This window comes from Solanum dulcamara, chromosome 8 (genome assembly GCF_947179165.1).
Source record: "Solanum dulcamara chromosome 8, daSolDulc1.2, whole genome shotgun sequence".
NCBI classification, from domain to species: domain Eukaryota; kingdom Viridiplantae; phylum Streptophyta; class Magnoliopsida; order Solanales; family Solanaceae; genus Solanum; species Solanum dulcamara.
This window is the reverse complement of record NC_077244.1, coordinates 74,102,035-74,126,516: the sequence shown is the minus strand read 5'-3', so window position 1 is coordinate 74,126,516 and position 24,482 is coordinate 74,102,035. Positions and strand designations below refer to the sequence as shown.

The 24,482-nt window shown below is 37.9% G+C and overlaps 3 protein-coding genes across 3 annotated transcripts; all 3 read right to left on the bottom strand.

Annotated features, from left to right (window-relative positions):
• Positions 1–323: 323 nt before the first annotated feature.
• LOC129900173 (uncharacterized) lies at positions 324–1,473 on the bottom strand. Its single transcript, XM_055975110.1, has 3 exons — positions 1,392–1,473; positions 1,246–1,296; positions 324–1,098 (listed from the first exon to the last, which is right to left on the bottom strand). The coding sequence occupies exons 1-3, from the start codon at positions 1,471–1,473 to the stop codon at positions 446–448; spliced, it is 786 nt and encodes a 261-aa protein (XP_055831085.1). The 3' UTR covers positions 324–445.
• A 6,969-nt stretch (positions 1,474–8,442) lies between these two features.
• Positions 8,443–9,497, bottom strand: LOC129900172 (uncharacterized). The gene is made up of 3 exons (XM_055975109.1): positions 9,416–9,497; positions 9,270–9,320; positions 8,443–9,110 (listed from the first exon to the last, which is right to left on the bottom strand). The coding sequence occupies exons 1-3, from the start codon at positions 9,495–9,497 to the stop codon at positions 8,443–8,445; spliced, it is 801 nt and encodes a 266-aa protein (XP_055831084.1).
• A 2,133-nt stretch (positions 9,498–11,630) lies between these two features.
• LOC129900171 (uncharacterized) lies at positions 11,631–22,826 on the bottom strand. The gene is made up of 4 exons (XM_055975108.1): positions 22,438–22,826; positions 22,249–22,343; positions 20,507–20,605; positions 11,631–12,212 (listed from the first exon to the last, which is right to left on the bottom strand). Exons 1-4 carry the CDS (start codon positions 22,824–22,826, stop codon positions 11,638–11,640), a joined length of 1,158 nt encoding a protein of 385 aa, XP_055831083.1. The 3' UTR covers positions 11,631–11,637.
• Between the last annotated feature and the right edge of the window lie 1,656 nt (positions 22,827–24,482).

Sequence of the window (24,482 nt, the reverse complement as noted above, 5' to 3'; positions counted from 1 at the left end):
GGTGTTGTTATGAGTGTTATCGAAGGGATCTGTGGTTGCTGGGAAGATGGGAAGTTGTTTGCCATTTCTGAGCTTTAGGTTAGGAGTGTTGTTTCCTACAGGGGTTAAAAGCTACCTCTGTTCATTACTACTAATAGTAATTGAGGGCTTTGTTGATGCGGCGACCATGGTCACTACAACTGAATCAGCGTGATGATTATTTTCCTCAGAGTATGAGAAGCTTTGGTAGGGAGAGAGGTTAGGGAGTGCGACCATTGAAGCCATTTTGGGAGGAGAGAGAGGGGATGACCCTTCCACTTCACTAATTGGGGATTTCCCCCGAGATTAGATAAATCCATTTTTTTGTTGAGTAGATTCAGTAATTAATTCAGCTGGACTGAGATAGGAGCCATTTATTGGGAGTTGGTTGGGATTTTGGTACGGTGCGGGAGTTACTGGTCCGGGCTCAATGGTGAATTATCTTTTTTCTTGTTTTTGAATTTTTTTTAATAGAAGTGAAGTTTAACGGGTCATCTCCAGGTGGTGTATAGGAGATGGGGTAGGAGCCATTTATTGGAAGTTGGCTGGGATGTTGGGAGAGTGAGGGAGTTAATGCTCCGGGCCTATTGGTGAATTTTAGCTCAAGAGGCTCAATAGTGAGACCAAATCCAAAAGGAAACAAAGGATAGTAATGTGGATCACCAACATTCATGCGAAGCTTATCAACTGACTTGAACCAAGTGCGCTTGAGTTTGCCAGTGAATCCATAGTCACCAAACAGAACATCAGCAACACCTTGTCCTTCAATTCCTGGAAGCCAAGCAGCCACGAGGGCGTCTATATTTGCAAGATATGGTTCCATCACAACTGGACGCCCAGAAATGACAACTACCACACACTTCACAACCCCACAGACATTGGATATGATGCTCGTACCAGGGTCAGCTATTGTAAGGTTTGCACTATCACCAAACATCTCTGCGTAGGGTATCTCACCCACGACAACAATGGCATAGCAGAAGTGGTTGGACTTGACAAAGTTTACGTCTGGATTATCCTGGTAGACCACTTGTGTAGGTGGATGGACTGTGTTTTTCACAGCATTTAAAATGGTAGTTCCTATATATATATATATATATATATATATATATATGTATGAGAGCTTGTTCTGTCTATGCTACAAGAAATGATAATTCTAATTTACAATTTTTGACGATCATCGAGCATGATCTCTAAAATAAATTCAAATGTCGCATTAATCTTTACGTGCACAGCTTTGTAGATCATTCTTCAAACAGTGCATAAGTTGCAACTGTTCTGTAAACCAGAAAGATATGGTCTAACGTTTATAGAAGTAGCCAGGCAATATCCAACTATCCAAGACTGATGCTACCAAAGCCTATTTCATTCACCTTCCCAGTTTACTCCATTTCGAGCTACTTTATACTTTGCTAATGAAAAAGCTTCACTATCAGATCTCTTGCTCTCTTTCATTATATAGAAGGATGTTCCTTTATCTGATGCACTTCTTTTGGTACCTTCTTGGTAACTTACAAAAAAAAATCTCTACCTTTTCATCAAAAAAATAGAAGATGAGTCTATGTTATTATACTCTTGATGTCACCCTTGGGTAAACTCTCACACTGTCACCCATTTTTAACCAATACTTTAAACGCGTCTTTAACTAATTCCACTAAAAAAGATGGTGCTAAGATTCAATAGCCCTACTGAATTAGAGTCCAAGTTGTTCTGTTATCACTTTGGCTGAAGCCACATGTATGTGTCTTACCAAAATCTAAGGTGTTGAAGCCAAATCTATGATAAATTTTACAAGAAAATGAGTGAATAAATAATTTGACCATCAAATTAATAAATTCAAAAAATATTTTTTAAAAAAATTAATCTTTCCACTCCCGTTAGACCAAAACGGTATTTCTGGGTCATTTCTGATGGTAGGGGTATATGTTCGAACAATTTTAATTTTGTATTTCCAATATACCCGAATGCGCAGTTAGCCATGTTTCCTTCCATTTTTCTTCAATATTTCGCATGCAGCACATGATTTAAATGTTAAGATTGCCGACATTATTAGTTGGGATGTTGGGAGGGTGAATGAGTAAATGACCCGGGACCATTGGTGATTTTTTTTTCAGTTTTTAAATAGAAGTTAAGTTTAACCGGCCATCTTCAAGTAGTATAGGAGATGAGTAGGAGTCATTAATTGGGAGTTGGTTGGGATGTTGGGAGGGTGTGGGAGTTAATGGTACGGGCCCATTGGTGAATTTTCTTTTTTCTTTTTTTTCATTTTTTTAATAGAACTGAAGTTTAACGGCCATCTCCTGCATGGACATCATATTGATATTGCTCGCTTGTTGGGTCTGCCTTAGTGTCTTCATCCATATCTGGGTTCCTAATCCTTCTATCGCGTGGTCTATCCCTTCCTTGATTATTTGGGATAAGAAGGTTGGGTGCCGAAGTAGTAGAGAGACTTGTCTCCCTCCGATATTCACCTGTAAGGTGATGCATCTATCTTGCAGTACTAGCTCCAACCAAGACTTGGGGAAGTTGTTTGGAGGAAGTAGTGTCGTTGTTAGTGTTACTGGAGGGATCTATAGTTGCTGGAAAGATGGGAAGTTGTTCCCAATTTCTAGGCATTAGGTTAGAAGTATTGTTTCCTATGGGAATTAGAAATTGCCTATGTTCATTACTACAAATAGTAATTGAGGGATTTGGTGATGCAAAGACCATGGTCACTTCAACGGAACCGACGTGATGATTATTTTCCTCAGAGAATGAGAAGCTTTGGTAGGGAGAGGGGTTAGTACGCGCTACCATTGAAGCCTCATTTGGAGGAGAGAGAAGGGATGACCCTTCCACTTCATTAATTGGGGATTTCCCCCGAGATTTGTCAAATCTATATTTTTGTTGAGTAGATTCAGTAATTAATCAGCCGGATTGGGATAGTAGCCATTTATTGAGAGTTAGTTGGGATGTTTGGAGGGTGAATGAGTAAATGACCCGGGACCATTGGTGATTTTTTTTTCATTTTTTAAATAGAAGTTAAGTTTAACCGACCATCTCCAAGTGGTATAGGAGATGAGTAGGAGTCATTAATTGGGAGTTGGTTGGGATGTTGGGAGGGTGTGGGAGTTAATGGTACGGGCCCATTGGTGAATTTTCTTTTTTCTTTTTTTTCATTTTTTTAATAGAACTGAAGTTTAACCGGCCATCTCCTGCATGGACATCATATTGATGTTGCTCGCTTGTTGGGTCTGCCTTAGTGTCTTCATCCATATCTGGGTTCCTAATCCTTTTATCGCGTGGTCTATCCCTTCCTTGATTATTTGGGATAAGAAGGTTGGGTGCCGAAGTAGTAGAGAGACTTGTGTCCCTCCGATATTCACCTGTAAGGTGATGCATCTATCTTGCAGTACTAGCTCCAACCAAGACTTGGGGAAGTTGTTTGGAGGAAGCAGTGACGTTTTTAGTGTTACTGGAGGGATTTATAGTTGCTGGGAAGATGGGAAGTTGTTCCCAATTTCTAGGCATTAGGTTAGAAGTATTGTTTCCTACAGGAATTAGAAGTTGCCTCTTTTCATTACTACAAATAGTAATTGAGGGATTTGGTGATGCAAAGACCATGGTCACTTCAACGGAACCGACGTGATGATTATTTTCCTCAGAGTATGAGAAGCTTTGGTAGGGAGAGGGGTTAGGACGCGCTACCATTGAAGCCTCTTTGGGAGGAGAGAGAGGGGATGACCCTTCCATTTCATTAATTGGGGATTTCCCCCGAGATTTGTCAAATCCATATTTTTATTGAGAAGATTCAGTAATTAATCAGCCGGATTGGGATAACAGCCATTTATTGAGAGTTAGTTGGTATGTTGGGAGGGTGAATGAGTAAATGGCCTGGGACCATTAGTGATTTTTTTTTCATTTTTTAAATAGAAGTTAAGTTTAATCGGCCATCTCCAAGTGGTATAGGAGATGAGTAGGAGTCATTAATTGGGAGTTGGTTGGGATTTTGGGAGGGTGTGGGAGTTAATGATACGGGCCCATTGGTGAATTTTCTTTTTTCTTTTTTTTCATTTTTTTAGTAGAACTGAAGTTTAACCGGCCATCTCCTGCATGGACATCATATTGATGTTGCTCGCTTGTTGGGTCTGCCTTAGTGTCTTCATCCATATCTGGGTTCCTAATTCTTCTATCGTGTGTTCTATCCCTTCCTTGATTATTTGGGATAAGAAGGTTGGGTGCTGAAGTAGTAGAGAGACTTGTCTCCCTCCGATATTCACCTGTAAGGTGATGCATCTATCTTGCAGTACTAGCTCCAACCAAGACTTGGAGAAGTTGTGTAATGACCCTGAAGTTTATTTTTGATATTTTGATAAAATTATCATTTTACCCTTCCCATTATTTTCCCTGAGTCACTTTACATTGGGTGTGAAAGTTAGTTTTTGGGAAATCTTATGAAAAAATGAGATTTTGCTTGAGAAATGTGTTTTAAAGGCTTAAGTAGTCAAAATTTGAGTTTCGAAGTCACTTGGAGTTTCGAGTCTCAGAATGGAATTTCATCGATTCCATTAGCTCCAGAATTTGGAAATTGGTCTAAGAGAGTTGTCGGGATCAGATTTGAGATTCAAACGTGGAATTTAGGTCCGAAGTTGGAAATTGAGTTAAAGTTTGATCCAAGTTTGACTTTTGTCAACATTTGAGGTTCGAGTGCTTGGATTGGATTTTTGATGGTTCCAATGGTTTTGGGATGTGATTCTTACGCTAGAAATGGCTTTGTTATAATTTTTAGAGGTCCTGAGGGTATTTTGGGTATTTCAAGTGTCGAAACTAGTTTAATTTCTACTTATCATATTACGGGTCAAGGAGGCATCAAATTCAAATTCCAATTATTACATTGAGTCTAGAACGTTAAATTTAATAGGGTTACATATATGGTATGTGTATATGGGGTTCCAATCAAATCTCGAGGGTTCGATCGGAGGCTTGGGTTGTGACAGTTTATTTTACTGGTATTGTTGCAGGGTCCGCTTAAGCGAACCAAGTTTTCTAAAGAGAACCTTCACTTAAGCGAGACCCATCGCTTAAGTGAAGGGACTCACTTAGGCGGGGTTCGCGAAAGCGAACCTCCATTAAAATGAAGGTCTAGTCGCTTAAGCGACATCTGAAGGAGTTTAGACGAGGTTTAAGGTATTTTCACAATTTTTAACATTCCAAGCTCGGTTTAAATGATTTCTTAAAGATATTTCACGACAAAACCATTGGGTAATGTATTTCTAACGCTTTTCCTTAAATTCCATTGAATAATTTCGTATTTTAACTTCGAATTGTGGATTTCAAATTGGAGATTTTGGATTTTCTTGAACATGAACTTTTGAAGGAGAAATGGGGATTTTGAACTCATTTTAACCTCATTTTTGAAATGGTTTTCACCACTAGATTCTTGATTACTTAAGGAAATAATTAGATTCCGAGTTTGATTTCCGATATGGGATTTTTGACCATTTTACCCTTTTCACCCAAATTGCTTGATTTTAGTGTCAATAGTTTCTAAATATGATTGTGAGTCTATATTTGATTAGATTGTAGTGATATGGAGTATCATCCGAGGTTAAAAGCTTTGAATTCGGATTGTTCGTGACTTTTGGCTAAGACAAGTGGAATTCTAACATTTGTTAAGTATGTTGAACCTTGTATTTTCCTATGTGAGGGGATTAGGGTGTGTTGGGTCCTTAGATTGAATTGAATTATATGAGTTGAAGTGTGATAGTAGAATCTGAATAGGGATAATTGTCCAAGTGTTGTGAATTACGAGGCATTGATCTATTATGTGATTGTGGAATATATGACATCTTATGTGAATATTTATCCTGTTTCACTCATTACTTGTGCATATGTTCTATCTATGACGGCTGAGAAATGATGTGAGTGAGGTACTGGATATTGGGATCGAGGTTTCTACTGATCGAGGTGATTTGCCGAAGTTTCGTCCGGCGGCCAAGGTCTTTTTCGATGGATATTATGGTCGAGGTCTCTTTCGGTAGATATTGGCTGAGGTCTTTTCCGGTGGATACATGGTCTATGTGATTCCCCCATGAGTTCCAATCTGTGGTGATCAGCGGATGTGTATCGTAGGACAGACATGCATCACGATTATCTGACATTGTATTTGCATCTATATCAACCTGTGATTGATTATGATTAGAGGAAGCGGTGCCATTGTGAGTGTTACTCGAGGGATCTGTAGTTGCTGGGAAGATGGGAAGTTGTTTCCCATTTCTAGGCTTTGGGTTAGAAGTGTTGTTTCCTACAGGAGTTAGAAGTTGCCTCTGTTCATTAGTACTAATAGTAATTAAGGGCTTTGTTGATGCGATGGCCATGGTCACTTCAACTGAACCAGTGTGATAATTATTTTCTTCAAAGTATGAGAAGCTTTGGTAGGGAAAGGTTTCAGGATGCGCTACCATTGAAGCCTCTTTGGTAGGAGAGAGAGGGGATGGCCCTTCCACTTCATTAATTGGAGATTTCCCCCGAGATTTACCAAATCCATTTTTTTGTTAAGTAGATTCAGTAATTGATTCAGCCAGATTGGGGTAGGAGCCATTTATTGGGAGTTGGTTATGATGTTGGGAGGGTGAGGGAGTTAATGATCCAGCCCCATTGGTGAATTTTTTTCTTTTTTTTTTCTTTTTTTTAATAGAAGTGAAGTTTAATCGGCCATCTCCAGGCGGTGTAAGAGATGGGGCATGAGCCATTTATTGGGAGTGTGTTGGGATGTTGGGAGGGTGAGGGAATTAATGGTCCGGGACCATTGGTGAATTTTTTTCTTTTTTTTTTCTTTTTTTTAATAGAAGTGAAGTTTAATCGGCCATCTCCAGGTGGTGTAAGAGATGGGGCATGAGCCATTTACTGGGAGTGTGTTGGGATGTTGGGAGGGCGAGGGAATTAATGGTCCGGGCCCATTGGAGAATTTTCTTTTTTTTTCGTCTTTTTTTAATAAAAGTGAAGTTTAACCGACCATCTTCTACATGGACATCATATTGATGTTGCGCGCTTTTTGGGTCTGCCTTAGTATCTCCATCTATATCTAGGTTCCCAATCCCTCTATCGCGTGATCCATCCCTTCGTTGATTATTTGGGCTAGGAAGGCTGGGTGCCGAAGTAGTAGAGAGACTTTTTTCCTTTTGATATTCACATGTAAGGTGATACATATGTTTTTCAGTGATAGCTCAACCCACAACACTGGGAAGTGATTTGGAGGAAGTGGTGCCATTGTGAGTGTTATTTTAGGGATCTGTGATTGCTGGGAATATGGGAAGTTGTTTCCCATTTTTGGGCTTTAGGGTAGGAGTGATGTTTCTACAAGAGTTAGAAGTTGCTTTTGTTCACTACTTCTGATAGTAATTGAGGGATTTGTTTATGGGACGACCATGGTCACTTCAACTAAAATGGCGTGATGATTATTTTCCTCCGAGTATGAGAAGCTTTGGTAGGGAGAGGGGCTAGGACGTGCTACCATTGAAGCCTCTTTGGGAGGAGAGAGGGGATGACCCTTCCACTTCATTAATTGGAGATTTGCCAAATCCATTTTTTTTAGTAGATTCACTAACTAATTCTGCCGGATTGGGGTAGGAGCCATCTATTGGGAGTTGGCTGGGATGTTGGGAGGGTGAGGGAGTTAATGCTCTGGCCCCATTGGTGAATTTTCTTTAAATTACGTTTTTCATGTTTTTTAATCAAAGTGAAGTTTAACCGGCCATCTCCCAGTGGTGTAGGAGATGGGGTAGGAGTCATTTATTGGGAGTTGGTTGGGATGTTGGGAGGGTGAGGGAGTTAATGGTCCGGGCCCATTGGTGAATTTTCTTTTTTTTTTTAATAGAAGTGAAGTTTAACAGCCCATCTCAGACATCATTTTGATGTTTCTCGCTTGTTGGGTCTGCCTTAGCGACTACATCCATATCTAGGTTCCCAGTCCCTCTATCGCATGGTTCATCACTTTCTTGATTTTTTGGGTCGGGAAGGCTGGGTGCCGAAGTAGCAGAGAGACTTGTCTCCCTCTGATATTCACATATAAGGTGATGCATCTTTCTTGCAGAGCTAGATCCAACCACGACTGGAGGAAGAGGTGCTGTTATGAGTGTTATCGAAGGGATCTGTGGTTGCTGGGAAGATGGGAAGTTGTTTGCCATTTCTGAGCTTTAGATTAGGAGTGTTGTTTCCTACAGGGGTTAAAAGCTACCTCTGTTCATTACTACTAATAGTAATTGAGGGCTTTGTTGATGCGGCGACCATGGTCACTACAACTGAATCAGCGTGATGATTATTTTCCTCAGAGTATGAGAAGCTTTGGTAGGGAGAGAGGTTAGGGAGTGCGACCATTGAAGCCGTTTTGGGAGGAGAGAGAGGGGATGACCCTTCCACTTCACTAATTGGGGATTTCCCCCGAGATTAGATAAATCCATTTTTTTGGTGAATTATCTTTTTTCTTGTTTTTGAATTTTTTTTAATAGAAGTGAAGTTTAACGGGTCATCTCCAGGTGGTGTATAGGAGATGGGGTAGGAGCCATTTATTGGAAGTTGGCTGGGATGTTGGGAGAGTGAGGGAGTTAATGCTCCGGGCCTATTGGTGAATTTTAGCTCAAGAGGCTCAATAGTGAGACCAAATCCAAAAGGAAACAAAGGATAGTAATGTGGATCACCAACATTCATGCGAAGCTTATCAACTGACTTGAACCAAGTGCGCTTGAGTTTGCCAGTGAATCCATAGTCACCAAACAGAACATCAGCAACACCTTGTCCTTCAATTCCTGGAAGCCAAGCAGCCACGAGGGCGTCTATATTTGCAAGATATGGTTCCATCACAACTGGACGCCCAGAAATGACAACTACCACACACTTCACAACCCCACAGACATTGGATATGATGCTCGTACCAGGGTCAGCTATTGTAAGGTTTGCACTATCACCAAACATCTCTGCGTAGGGTATCTCACCCACGACAACAATGGCATAGCAGAAGTGGTTGGACTTGACAAAGTTTACGTCTGGATTATCCTGGTAGACCACTTGTGTAGGTGGATGGACTGTGTTTTTCACAGCATTTAAAATGGTAGTTCCTATATATATATATATATATATATATATATATATATATATATATATGTATGAGAGCTTGTTCTGTCTATGCTACAAGAAATGATAATTCTAATTTACAATTTTTGACGATCATCGAGCATGATCTCTAAAATAAATTCAAATGTCGCATTAATCTTTACGTGCACAGCTTTGTAGATCATTCTTCAAACAGTGCATAAGTTGCAACTGTTCTGTAAACCAGAAAGATATGGTCTAACGTTTATAGAAGTAGCCAGGCAATATCCAACTATCCAAGACTGATGCTACCAAAGCCTATTTCATTCACCTTCCCAGTTTACTCCATTTCGAGCTACTTTATACTTTGCTAATGAAAAAGCTTCACTATCAGATCTCTTGCTCTCTTTCATTATATAGAAGGATGTTCCTTTATCTGATGCACTTCTTTTGGTACCTTCTTGGTAACTTACAAAAAAAAATCTCTACCTTTTCATCAAAAAAATAGAAGATGAGTCTATGTTATTATACTCTTGATGTCACCCTTGGGTAAACTCTCACACTGTCACCCATTTTTAACCAATACTTTAAACGCGTCTTTAACTAATTCCACTAAAAAAGATGGTGCTAAGATTCAATAGCCCTACTGAATTAGAGTCCAAGTTGTTCTGTTATCACTTTGGCTGAAGCCACATGTATGTGTCTTACCAAAATCTAAGGTGTTGAAGCCAAATCTATGATAAATTTTACAAGAAAATGAGTGAATAAATAATTTGACCATCAAAGTAATAAATTCAAAAAATATTTTTTAAAAAAATTAATCTTTCCACTCCCTTTAGACCAAAACGGTATTTCTGGGTCATTTCTGATGGTAGGGGTATATGTTCGAACAATTTTAATTTTGTATTTCCAATATACCCGAATGCGCAGTTAGCCATGTTTCCTTCCATTTTTCTTCAATATTTCTCATGCAGCACATGATTTAAATGTTAAGATTGCCGACATTATTAGTTATGGTTGCAATTTACAAATATCTCATGTCTAGCTAGAAGTAAGAAGCTTCTACTTTTTCTCTATGAAACAGTAGTCTATTTGCTTTTTTAGCGGCATATGTATCATGCAAGAAGTTATAATCGAATGAAAGTAACAACGAAAAATCACTCCCCATAAAGGATTTAAGAGTGAGAAAAATAGAGAATAGAATGGAGAAATTAAAGCTTTAATTTTGCCAAGAGATAGAAAGGTAAAGGTACAATCTTAAAACAAAAAGGTTGGTCCATTACTTCATTAAGAAGTTGATTTTTAAACCTTTTGACAGTACATATAAATATGAGTGATACACAAAGGCCATAATGACTATATCTTCCAGCAAGAACTATTTTGTTGCATAAACTCTTCATGAATGACGGATAACACACATGCAAATTCTTGTCGTAAAAGTAGAAGACTGGTTGAGAGAGACTTCGAATAGAAAAACAACCAAAATTAGGAATTGTAAAAAAAAAAGAGAGAGATGGCTATTTAATGGTCCTTGAAAATGGGCTCTGAAAAAAATAAATGATGGAAGAGTAAAAGTTGGAGTAACTGCTTACTGGAATAAAGAAGAGGAAGATGATAACTTCATTAATGGGAGTATGTTTACAGAAAGAGAAGAAGAAGAGGGAGAGAAAAATAGAGAGGGAAAAATAGATCTAAATATTTTGAGCTTCACATATCACTGTTACATTGCCTCTCTTACTTACTAATACACATCTACTCATCTATATATATATACAAATCACTTGAAAAACACTCACAACTAATAGAAGTGAAGTTTAACCGACCATCTCCTGCATGGATATCATATTGATGTTGCCCTCTTGTTGGGTCTGCCTTAGTGTCTCCATCCATATCTGGGTTCCTAGTCCCTCTATCGCGTGGTTCATCCCTTCGTTGATTATTTGGGCTAGGAAGGCTAGGTACCGAAGTAGCAGAGAGACTTGTCTCCCTCCGATATTCACCTATAAGGTGATGCATCTATCTTGCAGAGCTAGCTCCAACCACGACTGGAGAAAGTGGTGCCGTTGTGAGTGTTATCAAAGGGATCTGTGGTTGCTGGGAAAATGGGAAGTTTTTTGCCATTTCTGGGCTGTAGGTTAGGAGTGTTGTTTCCTACAGGAGTTAGAAATTGCCATTGTTCATTACTACTAATATAGTAATTGAGGGCTTTTTGATGCGATGGCCATGGTCATTTCAACTGAAACGGAGTGATGATTATTTTCCTCAGAGTATCAAAAGCTTTGGTAAGGAGAGAGGTTAGGATGCGCTACCATTGAAGCCTTTTTAGGAGGAGAGAGGGGATGACCCTTCCACTTCATTAATTGGGGATTTACTCCGGGATTAGAAAAATCTATTTTTTTGTTGAGTTGATTCAGTAATTAATTCAACCGGATTGGGATAGGAGCCATTTATTGGGAGTTGGTTGGGATGCTGGGAGGGTGAGGGAATTAATGGTCCCAGCCCATTGGTGAATTTTCTTTTTCTTTTTTTTTAATAGAAGTGAAGTTTAACCGATCATCTCCCGGTGGTGTAGGAGCCATTTATTGGGAGTTTGTAGGGATATTGGGAGAGTGAGGGAGTTAATGGTACGGGCCCATTGGTGAATTTTAGCTCAAGTGGCTCAGTAGTGAGACGAAATCCAAAAGGAAACAAAGGATCATAATGTGGATCACCAACATTCATGCGAAGCTTATCAACTGACTTGAACCAAGTGCGCGTGAGTTTGCCAGTGAATCCATAGTCTCCAAACAGAACATCAGCAACACCTTGTCCTTCAATTCCCGGAAGCCAAGCAGCCACGAGGGCGTCTATATTTACAAGATATGGCTCCATCACAACTGGACGCCCAGAAATGACAACTACCACACACTTCACAACCCCACAGACATTGGGTATGATGCTCGTACCAGGGTCAGCTATTGTAAGGTTTGCACTATCACCAAACATCTCTGCGTAGGGTATCTCACCTACGACAACAATGGCATAGGAGAAGTGGTTGGACTTGACAAAGTTTACGTCTGGATTATCCTGGTAGACCACTTGTGTAGGTGGATGGACTGTGTTTTTCACAGCATTTAAAATGGTAGTTCCTATATATATATATATATATATATATATATATATATGTATGAGAGCTTGTTCAGTCTATGCTACAAGAAATGATAATTCTCATTTACAATTTTTGACGATCATCGAGCATGATCTCTTAAATAAATTCAAATGTCGTATTAATCTTTACGTGCACAGCTTTGTAGATCATTCTTCAAACACTGTGTATTTATACATATTAGTTTCTGGATATGTGTGTTGCACGTTTATCCCATACTAATTAGAATTAATACTATTAGAACAATGTGTGGTGAGTTACACATAACATTTGAAGGCCAGAAACAATGCCAGTTGAAATTGATAAATAGATTCAAGTTATATTGTATACTGCTTTCATGAATGTGAAATAGTATATCCTATATTTGTTGTTAAAATTCATTACAACAAAATAATGTTCGAACAACTTTAATTTTGTATTTCCAATATACCCGAATGTGCAGTTAGCCATGTTTCTTTCCATTTTTCTTCAATATTTCGCATGCAGCACATGATTTAAATGTTAAGATTACCAACATTATTAGCTATGGTTGCAATTTGCAAATATCTCATGTCTAGCTAGAATTAAGAAGCTTCTACTTTTTCTTTACGAAACGGTAATCTATTTGCTTTTTATAGCGACAGATGTATCATGCAAGAAGTTATATATAATCGAATGAAAATAACAACGAAAAATCATTCAATGTTTAAGAGTGAGAAAAACAGATTTTGGTCATAAATAACTTACGAGTTGTTTTTGAATTTTGGTCATACACAACAAAATGAATTCCAATATACACTACATTAAAAAGCAGATCAACCCCTTTTTCTTGTTTCCTTTAAATGTATATGTTATTACAGAAAATCCTACCTTTTAACGATAAAGCACCCTGATGTAAGCTGTATGAGATAACATGTAGTCAAAAAGTGATTTTTCTAACACCAAATGAGCAAAGTTCTGGAATCTCTGGTGAATGTACGAGCAAACTGTAACACCCCAGAAAATTTTTCGCAAAGACTCGAACATTTCTTCATGTGTGTGTAGCCTCGAACCGAAGGACTTGTAATTATATATATGAGTTAGGATTAATTCCTAAGTATTTTTAGTGTGTTAGATGTGTTTAGGGGTCATAAGGGATCTCTAGCACCAAGTCGAGTCCAAAGAACTCCAATCGATTAAGTTTTCAGATGAGTTAGTATAAGGGTCAACTTCAAACGACCATATCTCCTAGAATATAATGAACTAGGTGGCCCACTACCTACCAAATTAAAGGTCTTTGAGTCTTCTTTCCAACGCCACCAAGATTGCATTTTTGGAATTCGGAGTCAAAAGTTATGACTATTTTACTACGGACTAGTGCTGCAGGAATTTCAGGCCTAGGCGAAATTAGGCTTGGCGCTCCAGTGGCGCGACGCGCCACTATAGTGCCAGAAAACAGTCTCAGTAGTTTGGTCCTTGGCGCGACGCGCCACTATTAGATGTGCAGGGTTTTAAGCCTATTTTGGCTTGGCGCTGCAGTGGCGCAACGCGCCACTATAGCGCCAGCAAGATTTTTGCCCAATTTTCCAGATTTTTTGAAGAGGGGCAACTTGGACTTTTTTCTAATTATATATACCTATCCTTGGACGTTTTGGGACCATATTTTTCAGTCCCTCTCTCTCTAAAAGCCCTAATATTTTCTCTCTTCTTCTTCTTCTTCTTCTCCAAATCCTTCTCCAACAAAGGGTGCCTTCAAGAGTTTCAAGGATTCAAGTCTCCCATTGAAGAACCAACAACTAGGTCTCTTCAAAGTCTTCACAAGGTATGCAAGGCTAACCTAAAATATGGATTGAGTTCTTCCATATGCCCATAGATGTGTTGGATAGGAGTTGTGAAAGAGTTGAACCTTCTAGGAAGGTTTTCTTGAAAGTTTTCCTAAACTATAGAATGTTTTTAGATACTATTGGTTGATTGATGATTTTAATGACTTGAGTTACTAAATAGTTATCTTTCATATTATTGACTACAAATGTATCTTTGTATATAGATTTATAGGCAGTGACGATATTCTTGAGTTGAGTTTTGTTGAGAGTATGGATTCATGTTTCATTCCCATGAACCCAAGATGAGATTTCTTGTCATAAATGTCTCGAGGTTAAGATGGATGGTTTTGTGTATATGTGTATTGATTGAAATGAAAAGAATGAATTGGATAGTTAAGAATGTCCTTTTGCTTCTACAAATTGAACATAGTACTAAAATGAAGATAGTGGAGTAGACATTTGATATTGATGTGACGATGATATTTGACAATGAGGTGAGGATAATAATTGATGATGATGTGGATGATGATTTTGAAAATGATGCGAATGATGATGTTTTGATGATGGTGTGAATGATGATGTGAATGGTGATTAATTAATATATGTAGAATGATTGATGAAGAGATTATGTTGATGAGGAGGTTGTGTGATGAAATGGATTGGAGTTTAATGTGACCATGTGATATGTGATTTACCTAATTTGATGTGGTTGGAGTCTTACGAATATTTTGAAAATAAATAATCTTTTGAGAAAGAGTTTTAAATAAATGTTTTGTGAACATTTTGCATAAACTATTTACACACTATTTTGAGTTTTAAAGGATGATTATTTTCATCTACGATGTAAAAAAAAGAGTTTAAGCATGAGTTGAGTTTGAGAAGTCTTTTAATCATTTTGAACATGAGTATTTGGAGTATAAATGAGTTGAGCATTATTTTTCTTTTAAAATGTAAATTTTGAGATTTGTATAAATTTTTAAAGAGAAGAGTTTGATGATTGGAGATGAGTCGATTTGAAAGAGGGTCCAATGAGGCCAGATTTGATTGAGTTTTCAAAAGAGTCCAATGAGACTAAATGAGTTGATTTGAAAGAGTCCGATGAGGCTAAATATTTAAATATTTTACTCACTTAATAGCTATGCGCGTATTGAGTCTTGGGAGGAGTATTGAGCACCGAATTGGGTAAGAGTATAGTCCATACTCGAATCCCATAAACTACGCCGCCAACGTAGGAAGAGATTGTACCGTGTCGTATGTTTTCCTATTTTATTGTCCTGAAATGATAGGACTTGATTGATTGACGGATCTATGATTGGTTTGAGTCGTTCATACCTTGGCAAGTATGAATGGATAGAGCAACGGCGTGATTCATTATGCATCACCTATATATAGGTGGTGGGATTGTTGTCGGTTAGAGAAACTCCCAAATTGAGTGGTTTGTGCATGATATGATTGGTTCGATTGAGATTGGTTGATGATTGAGTTGGATTGTAAAACATTGCATAATTTAATTTGCATAGTTATTGAGTTAAGTCCTTTGAGTTGATTGTTGAGTTGATTGTATATGATCGGATTGGATTAGATGATATGTGATTGGATTGTGTACGATTGGATCGGGTTAGTTGATGTGTGATGGATTGGATTAGGTGATATGTGATTGGGTTCAATAGAATGATATATAATTGGATTGAATTGAATGATTTAATTGAATTGTATCGTACATGATCAGATTGGATTGAATGGTTTATGATTGGTCTTTGTCTAAATTATATCCTTACTTTAGACTTATGACACTTTGATTGAGTCTCTCTTACCTTTCTGAGCTGAGATAATTGAACCATCATTACTCTTCCTTGAGGTATGTTTCATTCTACCATATTACATACTCGTACATTCCACGTACTGACGTCCATTTGGACCTGCATCATTTCATGATGCAGAGACAGGTTTAAGAGATTGTCAATAGAAGCACCATTGAGGATTTATACACACTCAGTGTATTGGTGAGTCCTTCCCTTCATCCGAAGGACACCACTTATATCATTCTTGCATTGATTTAGCCCTTTTCATTTTGATTTGAGGTAGCCATGAACATGTCATTGGCACCAATTAGATAGTAGTGATGGAGGCTTCATAGACTAGATAGTGATGGATCGGTTGAGTATTTCATTTCCTTGAATTTATTCTTGTCAAACTATTTTAATGACAAAGATTGAAGTTTGATTTGTTGGCCCATGGCTTTTCTTTCTTGAGTTAGATTATAGATTTGGGATTTTCCACCAAATATTCTCTTTATTTTAAGTCTTCTACTGATTAAATGGATGAACGGATGTCTGATCAGGCTATGTGGTTCGCTTGGGAGCCAGAAATGGTTCTTGAGTGCCGGTTACGTCTAGGGTATCCTCCCGGGGCGTGACACAAACATTCAAGAATGGTCATGTCAATCTAGAAATAAAATGAACTCCAATATGCAGGATAACCAATGGGTAAAGAAATTAGGCCACCCCCTTTCCCATGTTCTCTTTAAGTACCTTCCTCTTTTTCTTCAAAAGTAGGATTGAAAGATAAATTATTTTGGTATAACATAGGCTATTCCCAATATTCTAAGTATCTCGCATTCGTGCAAAGTTCTAGGAAGGGCCGCCTCCCAAGGGAGTATGATGTAGGCTTCCTACTCTGAAACAAGCATTAGTTGCAAGAAAGTCAAAAAGGGAGGTGCGCATGCACCGTCCAAGAAGAAAACACACATTTTATGCGTTTCAAAAGTTGTTGCCTCCTTTAGCAACTTTTGACGAGAAAACACGTATTTTATACGAAAATATGTATTTTACGCATTTCCAGTTTCCTATAAATAAAGGGCCTCTTGCCCTCATTTAGATCATCCCACAAAAATATAATCCAAAAGAGTAAGAGCACAGAGAGTTATACCCCAAGATAAATATTGTAGTCTTGAGTGTTCTCTTTAGTGAGTTATTCCTTTTACAAGAGAGAAGTGTTTACTGTTGTTTTCTTCTTGTATTTGAGAGCAATGTACTCCCATATTATTATAGTAAAATCCTTCTACCCTGTGGTTTTTCCCCTCTATCTGTTTGGGGGATTTCCACGTAAAATTCTCGTGTCTAATTTATTTTTATTATTTATTATCATATCAAACTTTAGTTATGGTGCTTCCTCCCCCTAACAGTTGTATATGAGCCCTCGGTTATTCTGTCTGTTTATGCGAAGGTACTATCTGTGAATAGTAAATTTTGATGACAGTATAGTTTGTCACGATTATTCGCAAAAATATTCAGAAATAATCTAGAAGGGTGTGAAGCAAATAACAATGTCAAGTACAATAAAGTTTGACGTTGAGAAATTCAATGGGACTAATTTCTCATTATAGAAATTAAAAATAAGAGCGATATTGAGAAAAGACAATTGCTTAGTTGCAATTGAAGGCAGGCCCACAAACTTTACTGATGACAGCAAGTGGAACGACATAGACAGCAACACAGCTGTTGATCTACACTTGACACTAGCTGATCAAGTGTTGTCTAGTATGGCTAAAAAATGGACGACGAAGGAAATATGGGATACTCTTATGGAATTGTACGAGGCCAAGTCTTTTCATAATAAAATCTTCTTAAAAAGAAGATTGTATACTCTTCGAATGGCAGAGTCCATGTCGGTTACTGAACACATCAATACTTTGAATGTTTTATTTTCGCAACTTATAACAATAGGCTGCAAAATAGAGGGGACTGAACGTGTGGAGCTTCTACTTCAAAGTCTGCCTGACTCGTATGATCAACTCATCATCAACCTGATGAACAATACAGACAATCTAGTTTTCGATGAAGTTACAGCCATTATCTTAAAAGAAGAAAATGGACTCAAAAATAAGGAAGACTGACAAGCAAGTTCGCAGCAAGCTAAAGCTTTGACGATGGTGAGAGAAGACCAATGGAACATGGCCCTAGTAGGAGTCACAATCATGGTAGATCTAAATCAAGAAGTAAGAAGAATATCAAGTGTCACAAATATGGCAAGAAAGGGCACATCAAGAAAGATTGTTGGTTCAAGAAGAAGAGTGAACACCCTGAGTCATCAAATGCTCAAGGGAATGTTGCAAGTACCTCGGATGATGGTGATATTTTATATAAGCAATATCAAATAATGAAGGCAGAAAATGTTTCACTGATATCTGGATCTTGGACACAGGAGCAACATGGCACATGACTTCCAGGAGATAATAGTTCCATCATATAAACCTATCTCAGGAGGATTTGTGTTCATGGGAGAAGATCATGCTTTGGATGTTATTAGTATTGGGTCCATCAAAATAAAGATGTATGATGGCACGGTACATACCATCCAGGAGGTACGACATGTAAAAGACTTGAGGAAGAATCTATTGTCTTTGGGATAATAATGGATGTTCATATAAGACTCATGGTAGAATCATGAAAATATCAAAAGGAGCGCTTATAGTGATAAAAGCGAAAAAACTTGTTGCAAATCTATATGTGCTTAAAGGTAAAACACACCAAGAAGGAGAAGCATCAACCGCGTAGGAATGAGGTTTGAAGATTCTTGATGAGCAAAAGCTTCTTCCAGGGCTCAAAAAGGTTACACTACCCTTTTGTGAGCATTGTATTACCAGTAAGCAACATAGACTGAAGTTTTGCAGTTCCTTTGCTAAAAGCATGAAAATATTAGATCTAGTCTACTCTGATGTCTGGCAAGCACCGATAGATTTCCTAGGAGGAGCAAAATATTTTATGTCATTTATCGACAACTACTCCAAGAGAAGTTGGGTGTATCCAATCAAGATAAAGGCAGTGTTTTCCCGATTTTCAAAGAGTTCAAAGCGAGGGTGGAACTTGAATCTAAGAAAAAGATCAAGTGTTTGAGGACAGATAATGGAGAAGAATACACTGGTGATGAATTTGATAACTTCTGTAAACAAGAACGTATTAAAAGGCAGTTCATAGAGGCATATACTCCACAACAAAATGAAGTAGCAGAGTAAATGAACAGAACCTTCTCATAACGGAAAAGAGCTATGTTAGCAACTGCGGGATTAGAAAAACCATTCTAGGCAGAAGTAGTCAAAACCGCCTTTTATGTGATCAATCAGTCACCATCAACCACAACTGATCTGAAAACGCCAATGGAGATGTGGACAAGAAAATCAGCTGATTATTCTTGCTTACATATATTCGAAAGTCCTACTTATGTTATGTACAACACCCAAGAAAAATTGAAGTTGGATACAAAATCTAGGGAATGCATTTTCTTAGGATATGCTGATGGAGTCAAGGGGTATTGCTTGTGGGATTCTACTGCCCGCAAGGTAGTAATCATTAGGGATGTTGTATTTGTTGAAAACGAGATACAAGTAAAAGAAGGTAGCACTTCGAAAGAAAAATTAGTTGAAATTATATAAATAAAAGAAGTTTCAGATTCTTCTGAAGCGACACCAGAGCATAAAGAACAAGAGAAAGTTGAGATCGAAACTCCACAAGTTCGACGGTCAACTAGGGAGAGAAGAGAACCATCTTGGCACTCAGATTATTCTATGGATGGCATGTTGCATTGCATACTGTCTATTAACAGAGGATGGAGAGCCTTCAACTTTTCACGAGGCTATAAAAGGCCAAGGATCATCTCTGTGGATGGCAGCAATGCGAGGAGAAATTGAAGCTCTTCATAAAAATAAAATATGGGATCTTGTTCAATTACCACAAGGAAGGAAGGCCATTGGAAACAAATGGATTTACAATATCAAATGCAATGGTAATGATCAAGTGGAGAAGTATCGTGCAAGATTGGTGGTAAAAGGATTCGCTCAGAAAGAAGGTATAGACTTCAATGAGATATTTTCTCTGGTTGTTCGACTCACAACAATTCGAGTGGTCCTGGAAATGTGTGCTACATTTGACTTGTAGTTGGAGCAGTTAGATGTCAAAACAACATTTTTTCATGGAGATCTTGAAGAAGAAATTCACATGCTCCAACCAGAAGGTTTTGAAGAACAGGGAAATAAGAACTTGGTTTGCAGGTTGAACAAATCTCTATACAGTGTCAAACAAGCACCGAGGTGTTAGTATAAGAGATTTGATTCCTTCATTATAAGCCTTGGATACAACAAACATAGCTCAGATACTTATGTTTATTACAAAAGATTTGGTGATAACGATTTTATCATTTTGCTGTTGTATGTTGATGACATGTTGGTAGCAGGCCCCATAAATTTAAAGGCACGGTTTGCTAGGGAGTTTGAAATGAAGGACTTGGGACCAGCAAACAAGATTCTAGGACTGCAAATTCACCGAGACAGAAATAATAGAAAGAATTGGCTTTCTCAAAAGAACTATTTGAAGAAAATCTTGTGACGCTTCAAGATGCAAGACTATAAGTTAATTTCTACCCCCACTTCCTATTAATTTCAAGTTATCCTCAAGTATGAGTCCTAGCAATGAAGCAGAGAGGATGGAACTGTCTCGAGTACCATAGACATCAGTAGTGGGAAGTTTACTGTTCTCCATGGTATGTACAAGACCCAACATTGCACAAGCAGTAGGAGTAGTTAGTCGATACATGGCTAATCCTGGTAGAGAGCATTGGAATATTGTTAAGAGAATTCTGAGATATATCAAGGATACCTCAGATGTTGCAATGTGTTATGGAGGATCAGACTTTACTGTTAAAGGTTTTGTTGATTCAGATTATGCGGGTGATCTTGATAAAAGCAAGTCCACCATAGGTTATGTGTTTACTCTTGCTGGACGAGCTGTAAGATGGGTTTCAAAACTGCAGTCTATCGTGGCTACATCTACGACGGAAGCAGAATATGTAGCTGCTACACAAGCTAGCAAAGAGGCAATATGGATGCAGATGTTACTGGAGGAGCTCAGGCACAAACAAGAGAAGGTTGCTCTATTTTGTGACAGTCAGAGCACTTTGCATCTAGCAAAAAATATTTCATTCAAGGACAAAGCACATACGAGTTCAGTATCACTTCGTTCATAAGAACGTGGAAGAAGGCAGTGTGGATATTCAAAAAATTCACAGTAATGACAACCTAGCAGTTATGTTTACGAAGCCGATCAATAGTAACAAGTTTATATGGTGTCGACCTTCTATTGGCCTAGTAGAAACGTAATATTACAGTAATTGATAGAAAGGATGGTGTGAAGACTTAATTGATTATCAATTAGATCTTCAAATGGGAGAATGCAAGAAAGTCAAAAAGGGCGGTGCACATGCACCATCCAAGAAGAAAATGCGTATTTTACGGGTTTCAAAAGTTGTTGCCTCCTTTAGCAACTTTTGACAAGAAAACGCGTATTTTACACGAAAACGCGTATTTTAGGCATTTCCAGTATAAATAGAGGGTCTTTTGCCCTCATTTAGATAATTCCACAAAAATACAATTCAAAAGAGTAAGAACACAAACAGAGTTATACACCAAGATAAATATTGTAGTCTTGAGTATCCTCTTTAGTGAGTTATTTCTTTTACAAGAGAGAAGTGTTTATTGTTGTTTTCTCGTTGTATTTGAGAGCAGTGTACTTTCATATTATCATATTAAAATCCTTCTACCTCGTGGTTTTTCCCCTCTATCTGTTTGAGGGGTTTCCACGTAAAATTTTCATGTTCAATTTATTATCATATCAAACTTTAGTTGTGATGCTTCCTCCCCTTAATATTAGTTGCTGAATCCACGGCTCATGCATCCGGCTTTCACGCACGGTCTGGAGAAGGGTCACAACCAAGAGAGTGAGATGTAGACAGCCTACCCTGAGGCAAATATCATGATCACTAAATCCACTGTTCGAACCCATCCCCTAGGTCTCATAGAAACCAATAGCAGAGCCAGAAATTTCACGAAGTGTGTCAAAATATAAAAAAGGTAGGCATACCTAAAAGACAAGGGGAGTCAACATATAGCATATATACATAAAACTAAAATTTTGACCTAGCTAAACAGTGTCTAAAGGAGTATCAAATGACACTTGGCTCCGCCACTGACAGAAATAACTTTACCGTTGCTTCAAGTTTCCGCCCATTTAAACATCAATGTTATTTCAAAAGAGTTTATCATCTTAGGATAAATGTCTGATTAAGATCACTTTTAAGTAAACTGCATGACATATAATATAAGAAGCTCTATAGTCTATATACACATAAAGAATGAATTTTTCAAAACATACCAATGAAATATTGCTTCATTACATCAGCTGAGGCAACCTTTATACAATTTTTGACCATCATCGAGCATGATCTCTAAAATAAATTCAAATGTCGCTTTAATCTTTACGTGCACAGCTGATCTGTAGATCATTCTTCAAACAGTGCACAAGTTGCAGCTGTTCTGGAAACCAGAAAGATATGGTCTAAAGTTTATAACACTAGTTCAGATCAAGAGCAGCGGCTAACTTTGCTAGAAAATCAGTCGCTTTATCAGCTTTTCTATAACAGTGTGAGAAGGTAACATCTGCTCCATCAATCAAGCCCACAGTGTCATCCACAAAAGTCTTCAAATTCAGGTTGTTGGTCTTCTTGTTCTTCGGCATATTCACTGTAATCAAAGAGTTTTTTATCTCAATTGTGCACAACCTGTGATTGTTATCTTTGATCCATTGGCCTACATATTGAGCAGCCAAAGCCTCTGCTATATTATAATTTTGGCACTGGCTAGGAATAGCAAAAGCAAAAACAAAATCCCCATTGCAGTCTCTGGCTATCCCCCCAATCCCTGCCTTGTCATTATGATATGTGTAGCTCCCATCGGTATTAATATTATTGATACTTCCTTGGTTTGGCATTGTCCAAAGGATCACACTGCTAATGGTGTTTGGCCTAAGTCTCACCACAATGTCACAAATTTGGACCCATGGATAGTCTAGCTTAAGATTAGGATAAGCTTTGGAGAGAATCTTGGTGATGATCTTGCTAGAGAAGTTGCCAAGGCTAATGCCTTAGGTCAGAGAAGTTAGCGGGATCCTCCACCTTAGGGATCAAGGCCAACAAGGTGTGAGAGAAGAATTTGGTCAGTTTACCTTTAATAAAGAAAAATTGAACAAATTCTATCACATCTTGTTTAATGATTTCCCAACAGCTACTATAGAATTTACCAGAAAAACCATCAGGACCAGCAGCACTATCAGAGCTCATATCAAACACAAACCCCTTAAATATCCTCTTCATTAGGACACCTGATCATACTTGTATTATCCTCATAACAAATACAAGTAGGAATGCAATCAAGAATTGTGAGATCCATAATAGGAGGTTTAAGATTGAAAATATGTTCAAAGTGTTTTACTGCAGACGAACACACAGACCTATGATGAAAGATATCAAATAAAGAATATATAGATTGCATATGATGTGATGGTACTCACTGCGATGCACCGTGCAAAAGTGTAAGGGATTCCTGTGGTTCTGCCCTCAAAGGGTAGTCGCAGCCCCAATCCGCTCACAAGTTGTGGGTCTCTATTACAAAGTTGAGATAATTCCAAGAATCAGCAAATGAGATAAAGAACTTCAAGAAAAAGTAGTAAAATAACCAATTAAATTGTTAAATCTCTTATATATTCAACAAAATATCTCTTATTTGAAAGTGATCTTTCCAAATTCCCTGAGAATAACACTTATGAACATTTCAAAAACTGTGAAGAATGCTGCAGAAATGAATATATATAACCGTGATTTCCCTTACCCTGTGACTCCAAGACCATCATCTTGTGGAAACATCGTTGCTTTGTAGACATTGTTGTGCCCATGGACTTTATCAATTCCATAAATCATGGGAATACCAAGGCGTATTGAAAGTGAACCCTTATGAATCTCATTTACCATCTTCATTCAGTCTGCAGCAGTAGCCTTTGGAAATGGCACACTTCCTCCACCACCCAGTACACTCCCTGCCACAATCAAAATATTCACACTTCACTAAAACCATAGAAAAATAGCTTTTCATTCAACCACCACGACAAAGGTAAATCTAAAAGTTTAACAACACCTTGTGTAGCAATTGATACAAACTTTATATACATATACATTACATCTTAGTTAGTTTTGTGGAATACTGATGCTAACTTTAATGAGAAATGGGTGTTGATCATTTCTGTAAATGTTGACAACTTTATTGATGTAACGCCTACTTCATACAAACGTATTTATGTAATATACTAGTCTCTGAGCACGCGCGTTGCGCGTGTACTTATCTAATTTTTAGGAATTACATAAATATTATATAAAAAATTATGTTTTCAACAGATTCATGTAAATTAAATGCAGAGAACTTCAAATCTTGAAGTACTTTGTACAATACTACATATAAGATCAATCGAAATTGTTGGTTGCTACAGAAAGAGCATGTCCTTTTTTTTAGACACGTCGACCAAATAGAATTGAAATAAGAACTAGGAAATACATATCATCATTGTCATTGTCTTCTCAGATCCATCTCTACCTAG

Excerpts from the sequence above, each read along its gene's own strand:
- LOC129900171 (XM_055975108.1), bottom strand. The coding sequence starts at position 22,826 with ATGCCAAACCAAGGAAGTATCAATAATATTAATACCGATGGGAGCTAC. Across the intron at positions 22,344-22,437 it reads GCGACTGATTTTCTAGCAAA|AATGATCTACAGATCAGCTG; the intron begins GTTAGCCGCTGC and ends CACTGTTTGAAG. Across the intron at positions 12,213-20,506 it reads TCCCACTACTGATGTCTATG|GAACTACCATTTTAAATGCT; the intron begins GTACTCGAGACA and ends ATATATATATAG.
- LOC129900173 (XM_055975110.1), bottom strand. The coding sequence starts at position 1,473 with ATGAAAGAGAGCAAGAGATCTGATAGTGAAGCTTTTTCATTAGCAAAG. Across the intron at positions 1,297-1,391 it reads AAATGGAGTAAACTGGGAAG|AACAGTTGCAACTTATGCAC; the intron begins GTGAATGAAATA and ends TCTGGTTTACAG. Across the intron at positions 1,099-1,245 it reads TGATCTACAAAGCTGTGCAC|GAACTACCATTTTAAATGCT; the intron begins GTAAAGATTAAT and ends ATATATATATAG.
- LOC129900172 (XM_055975109.1), bottom strand. The coding sequence starts at position 9,497 with ATGAAAGAGAGCAAGAGATCTGATAGTGAAGCTTTTTCATTAGCAAAG. Across the intron at positions 9,321-9,415 it reads AAATGGAGTAAACTGGGAAG|AACAGTTGCAACTTATGCAC; the intron begins GTGAATGAAATA and ends TCTGGTTTACAG. Across the intron at positions 9,111-9,269 it reads TGATCTACAAAGCTGTGCAC|GAACTACCATTTTAAATGCT; the intron begins GTAAAGATTAAT and ends ATATATATATAG.